The following is a 21,739-nucleotide window of genomic DNA, read 5'->3' as shown; positions in this document are numbered from 1 at the left end:
AGATTTTGTATATGTTAGTGACAATGTAGTTTCCGCCTTTGTTGACTTAGTTTGTATGAACTAAAGATGACTTAACCGTTTATATTCATTGTGATATTCAGGAAATTGTGAATCAGGTTAAGTTATCATTCGATAACGATAAGTTGATTTTCTGCATTTGAGTTACTTAAAGTGATGTCCCGAAAAATGAAGGTTTTAAAAGGAAACAATTTTATACATCTCTTTATCTTATCCAAACAAAAAAAAATACCCATTTTTCCGCAATGTTTTTGAGAAGTATTTTTCGGGGCGTTACAAATATCCACAGGTATGTGGGGCTAACTCTCCCAACGGATATTTTTTCATCCACAAGACTCGAATCTGAGACCTTACTTAAGAGGAATCAAACATGTACCACTTGAGACACTCATTAGTAATTATACTCATTATTTGATATGTGTTCTATTTTTTCTATATTATTATAAAAACAAAAAGAGATATATGTCATAAAAAAGAAAAAAATAAGATACATGTCAAACAATAATTTTAAGAAGATAAGTTAATTTGGAGGAAACACTTTATTCCTATAAAAATATATGAGAATAATGTATATTTTGATACTAAGAGAGAAATTGTATTCTCAAACTCACTCAATAATAGACACTTGTCATATTTTTAAAGTAGCAAATAAAAAAAGAAATATGACAAATGTCAGTCATTGAGTGTTTGAGGAGATAATCTCTCTCCTGATACCTGGATATATATTATTTCCAAAAATATATGTGAATAAAATATTTATCTTCTTCAGCCACTAAAATCATGACATGTATCATATTTAATTATTTTTTACAAAAATATTTATAAAACAAAACAAAATAGTATACATATCATGTTTTTACTGGTTGGAGGAGATAAGTTATCTCCTATTATTTAATCATGACTTCTACTATCTATCTATAAGAAAAGAAAGAGCTATTGAAATTATTAAATCAGATACTTTATATTTATGACAAGTGTACAAAGAAAATGTTATTTTTGTTAATTTGAAGGTTGCTGGAATTACTAAAATAAACAGTCTTCATTTATGATAGGTATGCGAAATGAAGTTATTGTTGTCAAATAAAATAAGAATCCCAAAATATCATATAAACCTATTTTCCCTTGATTTAGTACCTCTACTCAAATATGTTTCATCTACGTCATCTTCTCCCATTTTTTTCACATTCTCTCTACTCAAACTATACACTATTTCTCCATTTTTTTCAAAATTTGGTAACAAATCCACAATCTTCAACTCTCAAATCAACTCAAAGTATGAGTTTATATTATTTTAAATTTTTTGTTGTTGATATATATAATTTATTTATCATATAATTTTTTGCATGTAGATTATTTTACTCTTCTTTACCTTATAGGTATAAAATATTTAACTTCTTCAACCTTCTACTCACTTACCTCAACAAAGTATCACATGGTGTATGCTATTTTTCCTATGTGCTTCTTTTTCCACAATATGGATTGGTCATGTTCTTTGTTTCAGCATCTACAGAAGAGAAACCTCACCTCTTAGAAAACAATGATTAGAGATTGCATCTACTATATGAATGTAGAAGAAGAATATATTTATTTTTATTACGTGTTTGTCGTTATTCATTTTTTCAATTTAAAAGTGTTCTAGATCTTTGGGATTCCCACATATCTTCAATTCTCATATCAAATCACATGTATGATTTTATACTCTTAATATTTCTTTGTTGATAGATATAGTTTGTTTATCATATAAATTTTTGCATGTACACTATTTTACTCTTCTTTATCCTATAGGTAAAAAAAGATTCAACTTCTTCAACCTTCCACTCACTTACCTCAACAAGGTATCCCATGACGTATGCTAATTTTTTATTTCCTATATGGTTATTTTTCCAAAATAAGGTCTCATCATGTTCTTTATTTTAACAAATTTCATCTCTTGGAATACAATGATTAGAAATTGTACTTATTATATCACTCTATAAGAATAGTTTTATTGTGTCTTTGTCTTTATTCATTTTCAATTTAAAAGTTTTTTGGATCTTTGGGATTCTCATATAACTTTAACTCCCAAATCAAATCACATGTATAATTTTATATTTTTTTATTTTTCCTTTGTTGATAGATATAATTTGTTTATCATATAATTTTTTACATGTATACTATTTTCCTCTTCTTTATCCTATAAGTAAAAGAAAGATTCATTTTCTTCAACCTTCCACTCACTTACCGCAACAAGGTATCCCATGACGTATGTTAATTTTTTTCCTATGTGGCTATATTTCCAAAATATGGGTTGATCATGTTCTTTGTTTTAGCACATCTCACCTCCTGAGATATTATGATAAGAGATGTATTCACTATATGACTATAGAAGAATAATATTTTTATTTTTATTTGAATTATATTTTGTAATCATTACACGTATATGTAAACAATGAAGTTTTAAAATATTAAAACTCTTCAATTTCAAACAAACCAAATATAAAGCTGGAATCTAATTAATGTATTTAAAGACATTAAAAAGTAATAAATAAAGAAATCAAATCTTTAAATATATTGATTTTTTATTGGATAACTTATTTGATTTCAATTGATAAAATTAGAATCTTATGATTCTTGACATCTATCATCTTCCATTAACAATTAATTTTAACTTTATGATAAGAATTGAATTGAGATAATTGTGTTTCCAGTATATTACATATTACATATTTGTTTATAGATTACACCGATTACATATAGCAATAATGAACATTAAGTTTAATTGGAGAAATATTACTAATATATTCTTACTATTAATGCTATTTAAATTTCAAAACGTCGATTTTAAAATCAAATGACTATTAAAACTGAAACTTAATCATATATATTTCATAATTATATAATAAATAAGAAATTCAATTATGAAAACTAATGGTATAAAATGAAGATACAAAATGTTGATTTATTCAAACAAAATTTAATTAAAATAGTAAATAACAAGAAAATAAAAAAAAATATAAGACTAATAAAAAAATATAAATAGAGAAGAATAATGTATTTATTTTTATTATGTGTTTTTCGTTATTCATTTTCAATTTAAAAGTTATCTGGATTTTCGGGATTCTATATATTTTCAACTCTCAAATCAAATCACAAGTATGACTTTATACATATCTTTATTGTTATTTGAATTATATTTTGTTATTCGTTACACGTATACGTAAACAATAAAGTTTTAAAGTATTAAAATACTTCAATTTCAATTAAACCAAATATAAATGTGACATATTAATATTTATTACCGTTTCTCTTTATATGTTTTAACATTAATCTATTTTCATTATATTTGTCTACCTAAACAATGTATTTAAAGACATTAAAATGTAATAAAGAAAGAAATTAAATATTTAAATATATTGATTTTTATCTGATTGGATTTTTTATTTATTTTAGTTGATAAGATTGGAATCTTATGATTGTTGATACCTAGCACCTTCTATTTAACAATTAGTTTTAACTTTATGATAAGAATTGAATTGAGATAATTGTGTTTCCATTATATTACATATTTAATATTTGGTTATAGATTATATATTATAAGGTTACATATATGTAATTATGAACATTAAATTTACATTGGAGAAATGTTACTAATATATTCTTACTATCAATGCTATTTAAATTTCAAAATGTCGATTTAAAAATCAAATGACTATTAAAACTGAAACTTAATCATATCTATTTCATAATTATGTAACAAATAAGGAATTCAATATTAGAAAACTAATGATATAAAATGAAGATACATAATGTTAATTTATTCAAACAAAAATAAATGAAAAATAGTAACAAACTAGAAAATAAAATAAAATGATTGTAAAATAAATATAATACTAAAAATAAAATATAAATAGAGAATAACTTAAAAGATTACTTCTCTATTATAGAGTTTAGTTTATGAGTTTAGTTTTTATGCACTATCAATATAATTTTTTTATCTATCAACTAATTATATATCATTCTATGTATGACTTATGTAGTAATTATTAATACAAAATTTATTGAGATTATAAAATGTATTTACATTATTCTAAGGTTAAAAGAGAGAATCACATGAAAATGAGAATGTAGAATTATGTTTAAGGTTTTAAAGTTGCACAATGAATTAATACACGCGTTTCTTAAATAACAAAATAAAATTTCAATAAATTAAATTTCAATAATGGTGGGACAATAATTTTTTGATAAATTCAATTTCAGTAATACAAATATATCTTAATTTCCATAACAGTTGGATAGTACAGTTTCAATAAATTCAATTTCAACGTAATTATACATATCAAAATAATGTATATTAATTAAAAAATTACACAGTTATGACATCTATAGTTATGAAAATTGAATTTGCATCGATGGAACACTACTAATTTATTTTTATACTATCCAAATTTTAAAATGTTGAAATGATTATATTTTGATTTAAGAATTAATGACTATTAAAACTGAATCATAATAATATCTATTTCATAATTATGTAACGTGAAAGAGATTCAAATTTTGAAAAACTACCAAACATTCCATGTTTTACACATAATTTTCAAATATAGATAAAAATAAAAAAGTAATTGTATAAAAAATTGGAATAATGATCTAAAGATAAGATACAAAATATTAATTTATTAAAACAAAATTTAATTAAAAATAGTTATTAACTAGAAAACAAAAATAAGTAAAATTACAAAATAAATATATAGTAGCAAAAATAAAAACAAAGATTTTGAACATAATATGAACTAAAGTTTAATTTATTGTAATCAGTTTGACTTACATATAAATTTTTTATTTCAATTTATACAAGTGTAATATTTATATTCTACAATCAAATTATTACATGACTCTATTTAACTAAGAAGTTAGATCTTTCATTTAAATATAAATATTAAATACATTTTTCAGTGTCAACTAAATCTGTGCGAATCACACAGGTATACTACTAGTTATTTGTTAGAGAAGTAGGTGAATTGGAGAATTCTATCATGAATTTGGCAATTCCAGGAACAAGAAGTAGAAATTCTTAGGAAGAAGAATAAGAATTTGAACTATCTTATTGGTTGAATAAAAAATTACAAGAAGAAGATTGTGTTTTGTAGAAAATGTAAATGAAATGCCTCAGTAACTTGCTCTACAAGTTACTTATACAACCAACCAAAACAACTAACTTTTCCTCCAATTTCCTAACCAACTAACTAATCACAATGACCCTTCTACCCTTACAATGATACTGCCCATACAATAATACCCCTAACATTGCCCCCTACTTAGAAACATTCTTGTCCTCAAGAATGGAAATGAGGAAATTGTTTACATAGATCAAAGTAAAACTCTCATGTAGCATCTTCAGGTAAATGATGTTTCTACTGAACCAATACCTTGGTGACTTCCCTACCTCTTCTATTCACTATAGCCTTGTCCAAAACGACTTCAGGCTCTCTATCTTTTGTGCTCTCTGCTATGCTTGCAGGAATAAATGTAGCAACAATTGCTTGACCAATATGCTTCTTTAATTGAGAGACATGGAATACATTATGCATTCTCAAATTAACTGGTAGTTGCAACTTGTAGGCTGTAAGTCCTACATTGTTTAACACTTCAAAGGGTCCAAAATACTTAGGAGATAATTTTTCATTTCCCCTTGCAGCCACTGAAATCTGCCTGTAAGACTGAAGCTTAACATAGACCTTGTCTTCCACCTAGAATTCCCTATGACCTCTATGCTTATCAGCCACTTGTTTCATTCTGTTCTGTGCTCTCATGAGATGGAATTTGAGAGCTTTGAGCATCTCATCTCTTTTGACTAAACGTCTATCAACCAACTGTACTTTAGACTCCCCTGACAAGTAAGGAAGGTAAACTGGTGGGGGTTGTCCATAAACTACATCATAAGGAGTGGCTTGAGTTGTAGTATGGAAGGTGGTATTGTAACACCATTCAGCCAAAGGTAACCATTTAGACCACTGTTGTAGAGAATCTGTACACATGCACTTTAAGTAGGTTTCCAGACACATATTCACTACCTCAGTTTGTCTATCTATTTGAGGATGGTAAGCTGTAGATATGTTGAGTTGAACTCCTTGGATTGCCATCAACTCTTCCCAAAATTGGCTAATAAAAATGGGGTCCATATCACTTGTTATGGAGTCAGGGAACCCATGTAGTTTGAAAACATGGTCCATAAAGGACTAAGTCACTATTCTAACAGTATAAGAGTGTGACAAAGACATGAAATGAGCAGCCTTACTAAGTCTATCCACCACTACAAAGATAACTTGCTTACCCTGTGAATTAGGAAGACCTTCTATGAAATCCATAGTAATGTGTTGCCAAACATGACCAGGAATGGCCAAGGGTTGTAATAAACTAAGAGTAGCAGTTGTGTCGTACTTGCATTGTTGGCATACTTGATATTGTTGAATGAACTGCTTGATATCCTTGTTAAATCCCTTCCAGTGTAGGACAAATTTAACTCTTTTAGTAGTAGCATTCCTACCAGAATGACCCCCTACAACAGCATTGTGGAATCATTGTAGTAATTCTTGTTTGAGTACTAGATCCTGGCCAACTACTAGCTTCCCCTTCCTTCTTAATTCACCATTAGCACAAGTATAATGTTTGTGTGAAGCTGAGTCTAATTGCAGATAAGATATGATCTTAGTAAGACCTAGATCAGATGCCTAAGCGGATTTTATCCTGTCCAATACATCAGAGTGAATATCATGAACCACCAAAGCCAAACATTCCTCTTCCTCTCTTATGGATAATGCATCAACGACCATATTGTCTTTGCCTTGTTTGAACTCAATTGTGAAATCAAGCTCCATTAGCTTAATAAACCATTTCCATTGGAAAACAGTTATAAGCCTTTGGTCCAACATATACTTCAAACTCCTGTGATTAGTCTTGATGACGAAATGCATGTTAAGTAAGTAGTGTCTCCATTTCTGCACTACAAACACTACAACTATGAGCTCCTTTTCATAAGTTGAGAGGGATTGTTGTTGTTGATTTAATAACCTACTAATGAAGGCAATTGGATGATGGGCTTGCATCAAGACATCACCTATTCCATGACCCGAGGCATCCACTTCTACAATGAACTCTTCTGAAAAATCAGGTAATTCTAAAACTGGTGCAGAGTAGAGTAATTGTTTTAACTCTTGGAATGCAGACCTGGCAGAGTCAGACCATATGAACCATTCTTTCTTGAGCATATTTGTCAAGGGCCTTTCCACTATCCCATAATTCTTCACAAATCTTATGGAGTATCTAGCCAACCCCAAGAACCCCCTCAATTGCTTTATAGTAGTAGGTATTGGCCAATCCTGCACTGCCTTGATCTTAGCAAGATCAGTAGATACTCCTTCTGCTGAAATAAAATGCCCTAAGTACTCTACTCTAAAGACACCAAAAAGCACTTGGATTTCTTAACAAACAGACTGTGACTCCTCATAGCAGCTAAGACTTTTTCCAAATGGACAAGATGCTCTTCCAAATCATGACTATATATGAGTATGTCATCAAAAAATACCAAAAGGAATTTCCTCAAAAACTCCTTAAACACTGGATTCATTAAACTTTGAGAGGTAGTAGGGGCATTAGTAAGGCCAAAGGGCATTACCAAATACTTATAATGGCCACTATGAGTTTTGAAGGTAGTTTTGTGTACATCCAAAGGGTCCATTCTAACTTGATGGTAACCAGCCTTTAAGTCAATCTTTGAAAAGACACAAGATCCATGAAGTTCATCCATCAAATCATCTACTAAAGGAATAGGAAATCTATCCTTTACAATGCCCTTGTCTAGCTCCCTATAGTCTACACATAACATCCATGATCCATCTTTCTTGCCCACCAAAATAACAGGGCTAGCATAGAGACTATCACTACTCTGTATCACTCCAGCTTCTAGTATCTCCTGCACTATTTTATCAATGACATCCTTCTGTTGTCTAGCATACCTATATGGTCTCTTGTTCACAGGATCAATGAGTTTCATCAAAGGAATTCGATGATCATATCCTTCTCTCCTAGGAGGTAACTGAGTAGGTATGATGAACAAATCTGCATATTGCTTGAGAAGATCATCAATTGACCAATGAATCTCTTGTTGCCCAACATGAGTAGTCAAAGAGTGAAGTAGATACCCCTCTTCAGCACAAACTTGGATCATAGACAATTGCACACCCTTGATCAAGACCTTCGCCACTTGCTGATGTTTTATAGTTTTACACCCCAACTGAGAAGAACCCCTTAGGACATGTCTTCTATCTTGCACAGAAAACTCCATAGATAGTTTGTCAAAATTCCATGTGATATCCCCCAATGTAACCAACTATTCGACCCCTAAAACCACATCACAACACCCTAGTGGAATCAGCATAACATCAGAGGTGAATGTAGTGTTTTGTATGAGCCAACTAAAGTGCCTCACAACATGAGAAATCTGCACCTTTGTTCCATCTGCCACTGTGACCATTAAGGGTTGTAAGTCATCAATCTTGCATCCCATCTGTTTGGCCATGTTGATATCCAAGAAATTGTGAGTATTACCACTGTCAATCAGTATATGTAATAGCTTCTTATGATATCTTCCCGTGACTCTCATAGTTCTGAAATTTGCTACTCCAGTCAAGGCATTGACAGAAATTTGAGGCTCATCAAATTGATCCCTCACCTCTTCACTAGCACTGATCAAACCTTGACCTTCATCATCTTCATCACCCACTTCCAATAGGTGGATTTGCAATTTCTTATGTGATAACCCATGCTCACGTGAATAAGGTTCATCACAAAAGTAGCATAACCTCTTAGTCCTCCCCACATTCATGAAAGCTGGAGATAAATTCCTTGCAAATCTTGTTTTTGGTTTGGATTGCTCTAGTTCTTTAGTTGTACTTGGTATAAGTGCTATCAATGGCCTTTGTGTCATTGCTGGCTTAGCCTTCAATGTCAATCCTACTTGAGCAGTACTACTATAGGAAGACTCATATAGCTTAGCCAATGCAAAAGCCTTTCTTACTGATTGTGGTTAAAACATCCTGACCATCATTTGCACCTTATTCTTCAACCCACCTAAAAAACAACTCAAGGTGTATTCTGCTGGAAGGTCTAATCGAGTAATTATTGCATCAAACTCCTCATGATACTCACTAATTGACCCATTCTGCCTCAACTGCATTAACTCAGCCATGGAATCATCGCAAACCTCACCAAATTTTTTGCTATAGATACCAATTGTTATGGAAGTAGGTGAATTGGGGAATTCTATCACGAATTCGACAATTCCATGAACAAGAAGTAGAAATTCTTAGGAAGAAGAAGAAGAATTTGAACTATCCTATTGATTGAATCAAGAATTACAAGAAGAAGATTGAATCAATGAAATGCTTTAGTAACTTGCTCTACAAGTTACTTATACAACCAACCAAAACAACTTACTTTCCCTCCAATTTCCTAACAAACCAATTAATCACAATGACCCTTCTACCCTTATAATAATATTGTCCATGCAATAATAAGTGTTGTTAAAATTGTACGGATTATCAAACCGGTCAGGGTACTGGTATAGTGGTACAGTGGTTCAACCAATGATACTGGTATACTTGCTTATATATATATATATATATATATATAAACCTATAACAATTTTTTTTTTCAAATAGGTAAATACTATAATTTATAATCCATATTCTTAATCTACTCAAAATTCACATAAACAAACAACTTTAAGTCTTTAACAAATTCAAAGTCTAAATTACAAAACATATATCATTCCAAAAGTATTACTTAACAACTACAAAATATAAATAAATGACACAAGTTCACAACTCACTCTACAAAACAAATAAATTTGGAGTTTTAATATTTAATACCAAGAAGTCAAAATTGTCTCATATCGATATTATATTTTTAATCCTATCTTCAGACAGTACTCTAAGATTACACACGAATGTTAGGAACCAAAATGTGTAATCTAAATATGTCTCGGAAACATGTGCCTTGAAGTGTTGAAGAAAGGTTGGAAAATGGGTCACCTTGGAATGAATTTTTAAGTTTTTAACTTTTTTTTTAAAAAAAAAAAAATGTGTATAAACCGGTCGGTTTAATCAAATACTGGTCGGTTCACCGATTTTTGACCAGTTTTAATACTTGGCCGGTTTAACATCTGTACTATATGATTATGAGTCCAATTTATCAGTTTTCTAGTCAAACCCGATGGTACAGTACAGTTTTTACATCATTACCATAATACACCAAACATTATTCTCAAAATATATATGTCTACGTAAAAAAGAGTGAGGGTCACGCATATTGACGAGAGTGTGGTTGAGAATGGGACCACCGCCTTACTTGAGACCCAAGGCCCAAGCGGTTCTCGGACCTATATAAACGTTTCTTTCATTTCTCACTTTCTCACGCTCCGTTTATTTTATTCAGACCCAATTTCATTTCATTTCTAAATATTTTTCTTACGTCGCTCAACTTTCGTCCTTATCTTTTTCGCGAATCAGGTTTCGTCTTATTTTTCATACTCTTCAATTCATTTCCATTTCCTTGTAGATTTCGAATCAGGAACGTTTTTTTGTTTTCATTATTATTTCTCACTGTATTCGTTTGATTATAAATAATCTAGGCATCTATTAGGGTTGGTGTACAATGATTAGTTTGTTTGTTTTGAAATGGATCAAACCAATAATGTTAGGTTTTGTTAATGCTTATTTTTTCAACCTATAATGCTTAATATTGATTCAGAATTTATATTTTTATATATCGGATACAGAACAATCAAGGGTACCTTCTGTTTTGCACCTTATTGTTTGATTTCAATCGGGGAAGCTGTTCAATTTTATTAGTCTGCTTTTGAAACTAGGAGTGAACTTGGATTTTCTTATTGTTGTCAACGTACAATGCTTCTTAATCTTGATTCAGTTTTTTTGTTTGTAATTTTATGTGTTGATTAGAGAACAGTCAAGGTTAGCTTCTTGCTTGCATATTATTGTTTGATTTAATTGGGGAAGATATGTTCCAGTTTATTTATTTGTTTTGGAATGAATCAACTTAGCAATCTTAGATTTTCCTGATGATTCTGTTTTAATTAAACAATGCTTAATATTGATTCAGGATTATTATTATTTTTGCATCTTAATTAGAGAACAATTGAGGGTAGCTTTTTGCATCTTATTGTTTGATTCAATTGAGGAAGTTGTTCCAGTTTAGTAGTTTGTTTTGAAATGAGTTGAACTAGTAAGCTTGCATTTTCAAGTGTTTATTTTTAAACCTACAATGCCTAGTGTTAACTCAGAATTTGATTTTTTATGCCAGACAGCTTGCATCTTATTGTTGGATTCAATTGTGGAGAAGCCATTCCAGTTTATTGTCGGTATGAGCTTGCAAGTTCGAAACCAAAGGAGGGATAGGTCGAGGGTCCCTGCCCAAGCTGCTCGTCAGGAATGGATTCCTAGAGCATCCACCACCACCACTGCTATTGCTGCCACAGACCAGCCATCCAATTCACTGTTAGATTACCAGAATGGCGATTCTGGCATCTCCAATCATAGTATTCTTGGTCCGCCAACCAGCCAGCATAGAAGCAATGGTCCGCCAACCAGCCAGCATAGAAGCAATGGTCCGCCAACGAGCCAGCATATCAGCATTGGTCCGCCAACCAGCCAGCATATCAGCATTGGTCCGCCAACCAGCCAGCATAGAAGCAATGGTCCGCCAACCAGCCAGCATAGAAGCATTGGTCCGCCAACGAGCCAGCATATCAGCATTGGTCCGCCAACGAGTGAGCATATCAGCATTGGTCTGCCGACGAGTCAGAATAGAAGCATTGGTCCGCCAACGAGTCAGCATAGAAGTATTGGCACACCAGCAAATCAGTATAGAAGTAATCATGGTTCAAGGAGTGATGAGAGTCGTCCTGTGAATCAGAGAAGAGAAAAGGAAAAACGTGGAAGTGAGAAACATGTTGGGAGGGGATTACGGGACTCTAATTTACCTCAGCTGCTGCAAGAGATTCAGGAGAAGCTCATGAAAGGTGCCATTGAATGCATGATTTGCTATGACAATGTCCGGAGATCTGCACCTATCTGGTGTTGCTCAAGTTGTTACTCTATCTTTCACCTGAATTGTATCAAGAAGTGGGCCCGTGCACCGACTTCAGTCGATTTGACTGCTGATAAGAATCAAGGGTTTAATTGGCGGTGTCCTGGTTGTCAGTCTGTGCAGCACACATCGTCGAGGGAGATTAGATATGTTTGCTTTTGTGGAAAGAGGCCAGACCCACCATCTGATTTGTATCTGACACCACATTCATGTGGAGAACCATGTGGGAAGCCTCTTGAGAGGGAGGTTTTGGTTACTGGAGGGAGCAAGGATGACCTCTGCCCTCATGCTTGTGTCTTGCAATGCCATCCTGGTCCGTGTCCTCCTTGCAGAGCATTTGCCCCACCATGTTTGTGTCCTTGCGGGAAGAAAAAAATTACTACTCGTTGCTCAGACCGGCAGTCTGTTCTTACATGTGGCCAGCGCTGTGAGAAGCTTCTTGAATGTGGGCGGCATCAGTGTGAGCGCATTTGTCATGTGGGCCCTTGTGATCCTTGTCAGGTTCTAATCAATGCCTCTTGCTTTTGTAGTAAAAAGATGGAGGTTATTCTTTGTGGAGACATGACTGTGAAGGGTGAATTCAAAGCAGAAGGTGGAGTTTTTTCTTGTGGTTCCAATTGTGGAAAGAAACTTAGTTGTGGTAATCATGCCTGTATTGAGACTTGTCATCCAGGCATCTGTGGGGAATGTGACTTGTTGCCAAGCCAGATTAATACGTGTTGTTGTGGGAAGAATAGACTGGAGGAGGAGCGGCAGAGTTGTTTGGACCCGATACCTACCTGTTCACAAGTCTGTGGCAAGTCCCTTCCTTGTGGGATACATCATTGTAAAGAGGCATGTCATGCTGGGGATTGCTCACCTTGTTTGGTTCTTGTCTCCCAGAAGTGTCGGTGTGGCTCAACTTCCCGAAGTGTGGAATGCTACAAGACAACAATGGAGAATGAGAAATTTACTTGTGAAAAGCCTTGTGGGCAGAAGAAGAATTGCGGAAGGCATCGATGTAGTGAACGGTGTTGTCCACTTTCTAATCCAAACAAGAATCTAAGTGAGGATTGGAATCTTCACTTCTGTTCTGTGGCATGCGGAAAGAAGTTAAGGTGTGGGCAGCATGTGTGTGAATCCCTGTGTCACAGTGGTCATTGTCCACCTTGTCTGGAAACTATATTCACTGATTTGACATGTGCTTGTGGTAGGACTTCAATCCCTCCTCCACTGCCTTGTGGCACACCACTTCCCTCATGTCAGCTTCCGTGTTCAGCTCCTCAACCTTGTGGCCATCCACCCTCCCACAGCTGCCATTTTGGAGATTGCCCTCCTTGTTCAGTGACAGTAGCGAAAGAATGTATTGGTGGGCATGTTGTTCTTAGGAACATACCTTGTGGTTCAAAGGAAATTAGATGCAATAAGCTCTGCGGGAAGACCAGACAGTGTGGTTTACATGCTTGTGGCAGAACATGTCACGCTGCACCATGTGATAATCCATCTTCTATGGAAGGTTCCCGAGCTTCTTGTGGGCAAACATGTGGTGCTCCAAGGAGAGATTGCCGGCATACATGTACAGCTCGCTGTCACCCTTCATCCACATGTCCAGATATAAGATGTGAGTTCCCTGTCACAATTACTTGTTCTTGTGGCCGTATAACAGCAAATGTCCCCTGTGATGCTGGTGGTAGCAGCAATAACTACAATGCTGATGCTGTGCATGAAGCTTCCATTATTCAGAAGTTGCCTGCGCAGCTTCAACCGGTGGATGCAAATGGAAAAAAAGTTCCCCTTGGACAAAGAAAGCTGATGTGTGATGATGAGTGTGCTAAGTTGGAGCGCAAAAGGGTTCTTGCAGATGCTTTTGAGATAACCCCTCCAAATCTGGATTTTCTCCATTTTAGTGAGAACTCGGTTGCCTCTGAATTGCTTTCTGATATGTTGAGACGTGATCCCAAATGGGTTTTATCTATTGAAGACAGATGCAAGTTTTTAGTGCTTGGCAAGAGCAAAGGAATTACACATGGTCTAAAAGTCCATGTCTTCTGTCCTATGCTAAAGGAAAACAGAGATGCAGTGAGGGTGATAGCTGAGAGATGGAAGCTTACAGTGAATGCTGCTGGTTGGGAGCCAAAGCGTTTCGTAGTTGTCCATGTTACCCCAAAATCAAAGGCTCCAGCTCGTGTGCTAGGGGTCAAGGGTACTACAACCATAAACACACCCCTTCCTCCTGCATTTGATCCTTTGGTAGACATGGATCCTCGACTTGTTGTTTCCTTCCTAGACTTACCAAGGGATGCAGATATTAGTGCGTTGGTGTTGAGATTCGGTGGTGAGTGTGAACTTGTTTGGTTAAATGATAAAAATGCATTGGCTGTTTTTCATGATCCTGCTCGAGCAGCAACTGCGATGAGGAGGTTGGATCATGGCTCCATTTACAATGGAGCTGTTTCATATGCCCCAAATGTTGGTACATCGGTGGCTTCTTCAGCTACCAATGCCTGGGGAGGAGCCGGAACAATGAAAGATGGAGCAGCGGCGGCATTGAAAGGTAATCCGTGGAAAAAGGCTGTTGTTCAAGAGGCAGGTTGGATAGATGATTCTTGGGGCGACGGAGAGTGGGCCACCACCGGTTCTGCTATTGTCCAGCCACCATCTGTTTGGAAGAAAGAAGCCCCCATTGCTGCTTCATTGAATCCTTGGAGTGTCTTAGATCAAGAATCATCCTCAAGTTCATCAGGTGCAGCTGCTAAAACTGACGTTTCTAAGAAACAGGGTGAAAATAGTGCAGTGCCAAAGTTGGAGCCTCATTCTGGTAGCTCAATTCTTGAAGGACAGCTTGGAGGAAACTTTGATGCATCAAATGTTTCTGATGTAGTAGATGATTGGGAGAAGGCCTTTGAATGAGAGAAAGGAATGGAGAAAAAGCAATTGTCTTTTTTTAATATAAGATTTATACATTTACTCGTGTTGTTGAAAAAGAGGCGGGTATTATATATGGCTTTGACAAGTTTTGGTCAATATTTTATTTTTTAAAGCAATACCTTCAAACCATATCTGAATGGAAGTTTCTGGTTATTAAGACAACCATATTTTATTTCAAGTTTCATTTTACTCTCCCTTAATTGGGTGGGGAACACTCTTGATGCCCCACTCAAAAAACTTCCTTATCAACTACTTCATTAATATGTGATATTAAGTAAAGTCTTAACTTAGTTTATATAATCTCACATTTCAAGTTTCATTTTACTCTCCCATGACCAAGTTTTCATAGTATGCTTGACTCACTTTAACCCCACAAAATATATATCTTCTGGATTTTATATTATTCTACAATAGTCATACATGTTACTTCCGTTTCATGTCTACAAGTGTTCAGTAATTCATGGGCACAAAGCATCAGGTGTTCATTAATTATCCACATTTTCTGTCGCACTTACATGCTTTGAACTCTGAACCTATGAATAGTTGGAAACAGAAATAAAGGGTACATAAACAGAATAGAAGTCTTGGATCTTATGGAAAACCATGTGACTTGATTTAATCAAACACTGGGTCAATAATTAAGAATTTGATATAAGGTGCTTTGATTGTTGCAGATCATGGAACATGCGCACTAGTTCTTGCTTCTTTCCACTATTCCCCACTCAAATCCTTTCACTTAAAATAATATTAACAACTTCCCATTACCACTTTGTGTATATTTTATATTTGGTAGCTTATTTTTTTACTTTAGATGCATGAACTAATAGACTAGAACTTAAACTCTTTCCATATGAGAAAATCTGTTATATGAAGTAATAAGATATTACAAAAAAAACAAGTGTCCATTATTGTTAACATATCAGCCAAATCAAGTGATCAATAATTAGCCGTCCATCAAAGTGATACGTGAACATCACTATGTGTTTTGGCACTGTAGTGTAGGGTCTAGAATCTAGAGTGGTCAACTTCGTTGTGTGTTCCATCTGTCTGAAGCATTGCCTGAACCTTTGGCCATTCATGCTTGATATTTTATTAATCATAACTTGGTTTTTCACTCATACTTGAAAGTTTTATCTTTTGCTTATTCTAGTGCTTATCTGATAATGGATCCTCAACTGCACCCTTCTGTAATCTTTGATGAGGTTAAGGTAAAATGATTTACTTTGCAGAAATATTTTCATGGTTAAGACTTTGAAGCAAAAATGCAGTTTCACTCACATAGTAAATGTCTTGCTAACAAAATATAATTTGCAGGATCTTCAGTTTTTGTGAAAACATGGTTAATAACTTTGTTTGTTGCTGTATAGATTTGAGTCTTGTCTTGCTGTATAGTAGTTTCATTTGATAATTGATACTATGTTGGAAGGATCTAGAATCTTGTCTTTCAGTTTTTTTGTGAAAACATGGTTAATAACTAAATAATTTCTGTGCCCATATTATCATTACAGAAGAAAAAATGGAAACAAAGAATCCTCATGACATTTCAAATTGTTGGAGTAGTTTATGGTCAACTGAGCACTGCACCATTGTATGTGTTCGGGACAATGAGAATCGAAGATCTTGTTACTGAGGAAATCGTATATGAACTCTTCTCCTTCATTTTCTGGACTCTGACCATCATTGCTTTGCTGAAATATACTTTTATAGTGCTCAAAGCTGATGATGAAGGAGAGGGTATGTATCTTTAGTAACTATCTCGTTGCGTAAACTTTGCAGGATTTGAGCCTTTCAGATTAACTTTTCTTGTAAATTTGTAGGTGGTACTTTTGCTTTATACTCACTGTTGTGTAGAAATGCAAAAGTTGGCTTGCTTCCATGTGATAGAAGCACCAATGAGGTTATGCTTTGTGAAGAGACAAGTCCTTCTAAGAACAATGCCGATTCAAGAGCACGAAGAGCCATTGAGAAGCACAAGATCTGTCACTATCTAATACTGTTCTTAGCGCTCTTCGGTTCCTGTATGACAATTGGTGAGGCAGTGCTTACTCCAGCACTTTCAGGTACAGGAATCTAATTTAAATTTATATTTTCTTACAAGTAATTGTATGTGTAAAATTTAACAATTTATCTATCCTTGTGTGATTAAATTACATAGCTTCTTTATATGTTCTTTGTCTGTTTACCAGTGTTATCAGCTTCAACTGGTGTTCAGAGATCCTTGTCAGATATGGTACACACATGTAAGAGCTTTGTACTGAGATTAAGAATAAAACATAGTCTTTTGTAAGCCAATATCATTACCTGCTACTATGTGTTTCTGATTATCTTGTTCTCTCTAACCAGTTTCCTCATCACACCATACTCAGGAGTCTGTATCAAAGGCTCTAAAAAGATGTAAGTACTATCAATGCCATTGATTCATATTATTCTTTCAAAAGGCCTCTATGTTATGGCAAGTAATTCGTGTGCTTGGATAAAAAGTGTCAGTTACTTCTTGAAGAAACTGGTAACCTTTTGTGGTTTTACTCTTACTTGCCATTTAGCACTATATGTCCCAGTAGAGGTGGAAACCGTTTCTTGGCTTGTGGGGATGAGGCAGTTTCCATCTACTCTTCCGAGACTCCACCAGGTAAGAGTCTCGTGATCAGGCCGCCCATTTGATACACATCAAGGTTTTAAATAGTGGTTGCGGTCGCATTTTCGGAAACTCCCAAAACCTTGGCGCTTTGGAAAATTGTAGGCATATGTGGCCAATGCGGCTACAATTTCTGTCACGATGCTATTTCAACACCTCCCAAAACCTTAACATGTTAGCCTCTGTAATAAGCCACAGAGCCATATTTAAAACCTTGTGATACACATCCTTCTCTTCCTTTTGTCATTCTTAAATTGGAGAATATTGATTTTTCATTATTGCATTTGGTATAATCTATATACCTCTATTACAGACTCCTTTGATGAGTTTCCAGAATTGTCAAGTTCAGACTGTTTTAACCAGTTTTAGTTTAGAGGTGGAATTAACTTGAGCCAGACGTATCTTTCAATGCATCATGAGGAATATCACAAAAATATATGATCTTCATTAATTTATTATGAATCTGATATTAGAACTTAGAAGAAAGCATAGATGGTGCTCAACTTTTTCCTTAGTTTTATTTTTGCACATTTTTTACCTTCAAGTTGCAGTTCTGGTTGATTATTATTTTATTTTTAATCAAGTAAAATAAATTTTTTAAGTTGTTCACTTTCTGCTTAACTTATTCCAGATGTACCTGTTCCCTCTGCATGTGCTATATTGGTTGGCCTGTTCACGCTGCAGCGCTGTGGGACACGTAAAATCGGATTCATGTTTGCTCCAATTATTGCTGTTTGGCTGTTGTTTGTTAGTGTGGTGGGCGTGTACAACATTTTCTACTGGGATGCAAAAATCATCTGTAAAATATCCCCAGTATACATGTTCAAATTCATCAGTAATATTGACTTTAGCAGATGGAGGTTATTAGGAAGCGTCATTTTATGTGTAGCAGGTTAAAAACATTCGAATAATGCGCAATGACCAAGTTGTTAATATTCACTAATACGAGATCTCTTCCTTGTTAGAAAGGTTATGGTTAATATAATTACATGCTCTATTATTTTGCAGGATCAGAGGCAATGTTCGCGGACCTAGGCCATTTCACGAAGAAATCAATTGAGGTTATAATATAGAACTTGTTTTGTGATTCTGATCTATATCTGTAATTGAAAATTATTACTAACTTGTGCATAATGTGTTTGTTGTAGATTGCATTCATATGCTTGATCTATCCGCTTCTTATTTTATGCTATGCCGGTCAAGCTGCATATATCTCGAAAAATTTACATGCTCCTGATTTTAATCATCTTAGTCAATCTATGCCAAGTAAGTTGGACAAGTACTTTATTTGAGGATACTTATTGTCCATACATATACACTTTTCTAAAGTGATGCATGGTAATTGCAGGTCATTTCAAACATGTGTTCATAGTACTATCTCTACTTGCTTCAGCTGTCGGAAGCCAAGCAGCGATAACAGCGTGTTTCTCCATCATTAAACAGTGTCTGGCATTGAACTGTTTTCCGAGAGTGAAAATTATTCACACATCAAAAACAATACATGGCCAGATTTACATCCCTGATGTCAATTGGTTATTGATGATTCTCAGTCTCACTGTCACAATTGGTTTTAGAGACATTGTAAAGATCGGCAACGCAACAGGTATGCCATTTTTTTTATAACATTTCGTGCTTTTCTTGCATAGCAAGATATTTGTTTTTTGTCCCCCCTCCCCCTCATATTTACTTTAATTCAATTTGTGGTGGGAATTATTAAGGCTTGCTCTTTAGTTATCACATTAGTAGTCACAATCACATTAATACATTGGTATCTGATGTTGAAGTGGTGTATTTAATGAATTAAAGAGCGATGTAATTAGTCTTCCAACAGAAAACTTTCCTTGCTTGATTCGTAAACCATTTCCTTAGCTGTAGTTTGCAAAACCGTCCGCAAAATTTGAGAATTCCTTTATAAGGAAACTTTGAAGAAAATGAGGAGTTGGGAAACAGGGGGGAATGATGCTTAGCTGTAACACAAGGCAATATCAGTTTTTCTATCAGTTGCATGGGGAGAATGAAGAAAATTTGTGTAGCTAAATTTTTCTGTCAGTTTTTCTATCGTGCCCTTTATTAGTTTGTGATATATTAGATTAACTATAAATTTGATAAAGGGTATTTGAAAAACCAAGGAAAAAGTTAGTTGAACAAGAGTGGAAACAGACAAATAGGATTGGCTTAAAAACCTGATTAAAGATGAATGCATGAATCTTCTGTAGTCTTTACCATTGAATTAGCATGTTCATGGCAATATCTTGATATAAGATCATTATTTCTGGCAGGTTTGGCTATAATCTGTGGAATGCTTGTAACAACTAGTCTGATGTCACTAATCATTGCTTTATATTGGGAGAGGAATTTGATTCTATCCGCATGTTTTCTCCTATGTTTTGGCTTTCTTGAGGTTGCATATCTTTCAGCATGTCTGCTACAAATTCACAAGGGAGCTTGGTATCTAGTTGTCCTTTTGGTGGTGTCCATGACAATAATGCTTTCATGGCACTATGGAACTATGAAGAAGTACGAGTTCGATTTAGAAAACAAGGTGTCGACTGAATGGCTAATAGATGTTAGTCCAGGCCTTGGGATTTCCCGGGTACCGGGAATTGGCTTCATTTACACTGACATAGTAACAGGAATCCCAGCTTTCTTTTCACATTTCATCACTAATCTTCCTGCATTTCATCAAGTGTTGATCTTGGTGTCCTTCAAGTCTATACCGGTGCCTTATGTCCCCGAAAGTGAAAAGTATCTCATAGGTAGGATTGGACCAAAAGATTATAAAATCTATCGTTGCATCGTCAGATATGGATATTGCGATCTTTCAAGGGATGTAGGCGATTTTGAGGAGCAGATTATTCGGTCTATAGGCGAATTCATCTCCATTGAGAAAAGTGACATTGAATCCATGGTTTCACCACATGAAAGAATGATAGTTGTTGGAAATCCTTCACCAGATAGTAATGCTTTAGTTCCTCTTGATGAGGGTGACTCGTGCATGGGGCCTAGTGCGGTGAGTCATGAATCTCAGATAAGTCCTATAGGCAATGAATATCAGATATGTGATACATTGGAAACTTCGACTCGGCCTAACAAGCGAAAGAAGGTGAGATTTGTGTTGCCTGCTAATAGTCCTAAAATGCAAACATCTGTGAGGGAAGAGCTCACAGAGCTAATTGAAGCAAGGGAGAGTGGTAGTGCCTATTTCTTAGGACAGTCACATTTAGTGGTGCGCGATGGCTCAAACTTTCTCAAGAGATTCTTAATCATGGTCTATCGATTTAGCGAAAAAAATTGTCGAGAGCCTCCGGTAGCTCTTAAAATTCCTCATGCTGCTCTTGTAGAAGTTGGTATGGTGTGTACTATATAAGCTGAAGAACTTATAGGGGGGTTTACCTTTATAGTAATTGAAGGGGGAGGTGGAACTTTAGAACATTGAAAAATAAATAAAAATAACCAATACAAAGAGGTACAAAGCAAAGAAAAAGCATCTCTGTAAAAATATGTTCTTATGTGTGCTTAGTTTTAGGTCCATAATATAAGGATATAATAAAAACAGAGACCTTTATACTCCCCTTTAGATGGTATATGTCTTGAACATATAAAAGGTATACATCTATTAAATCAAAATGTACTTTTTTTTTACCTCTTCCTTCTTGTTTTTTTTGTTGTTTTTGGAATTCTGTTATTGGAACATCATATATCAGTTATATATTCTTATCTCCATCTCTTAATAATTTTTGAATAGACATACATAAAAATAACTCAGAGGACATCATTTGATGTCACATTATTCTATCTGTTAATCCTCCCTTGCATGTTTGGTTATTGTCTCAAATTGTGAAAAGGGAGTAAGGTGTTGGAGAAATTCCTTCTCCATCCGAAATCCATAGAGTGAATGCGGAAGTCCTTATGACCATGGCTTTGTTCCCACAACCTAATGTGTATGCCCATACATACACCCGAATGGAACATCCATGGTCCAGACCGAAGAAACCCCAAATGAGTTCATGGTGAAGATGAAGAACATACCTTGTTGAG

At 34.6% G+C, this 21,739-nt stretch overlaps 1 protein-coding gene across 1 annotated transcript; it reads left to right on the top strand.

The window, feature by feature from the left end:
* LOC109331380 (NF-X1-type zinc finger protein NFXL1) lies at positions 10,453–21,350 on the top strand. Its single transcript, XM_019565823.1, is given in 11 exon segments — positions 10,453–10,562; positions 11,374–15,040; positions 16,501–16,800; positions 16,884–17,126; positions 17,253–17,306; positions 17,410–17,460; positions 18,333–18,593; positions 18,710–18,762; positions 18,850–18,967; positions 19,050–19,304; positions 19,981–21,350. Coding segments are annotated over 10 exon segments (6,030 nt in total). The 5' UTR covers positions 10,453–10,562; positions 11,374–11,433; the 3' UTR covers positions 21,069–21,350.

The sequence above is a fragment of the Lupinus angustifolius genome, chromosome LG17, assembly GCF_001865875.1.
Source record: "Lupinus angustifolius cultivar Tanjil chromosome LG17, LupAngTanjil_v1.0, whole genome shotgun sequence".
NCBI lineage: Eukaryota > Viridiplantae > Streptophyta > Magnoliopsida > Fabales > Fabaceae > Lupinus > Lupinus angustifolius.
The sequence above is the reverse complement of the archived record's forward strand: the minus strand, read 5'-3'. Positions and strand labels throughout refer to the sequence as shown.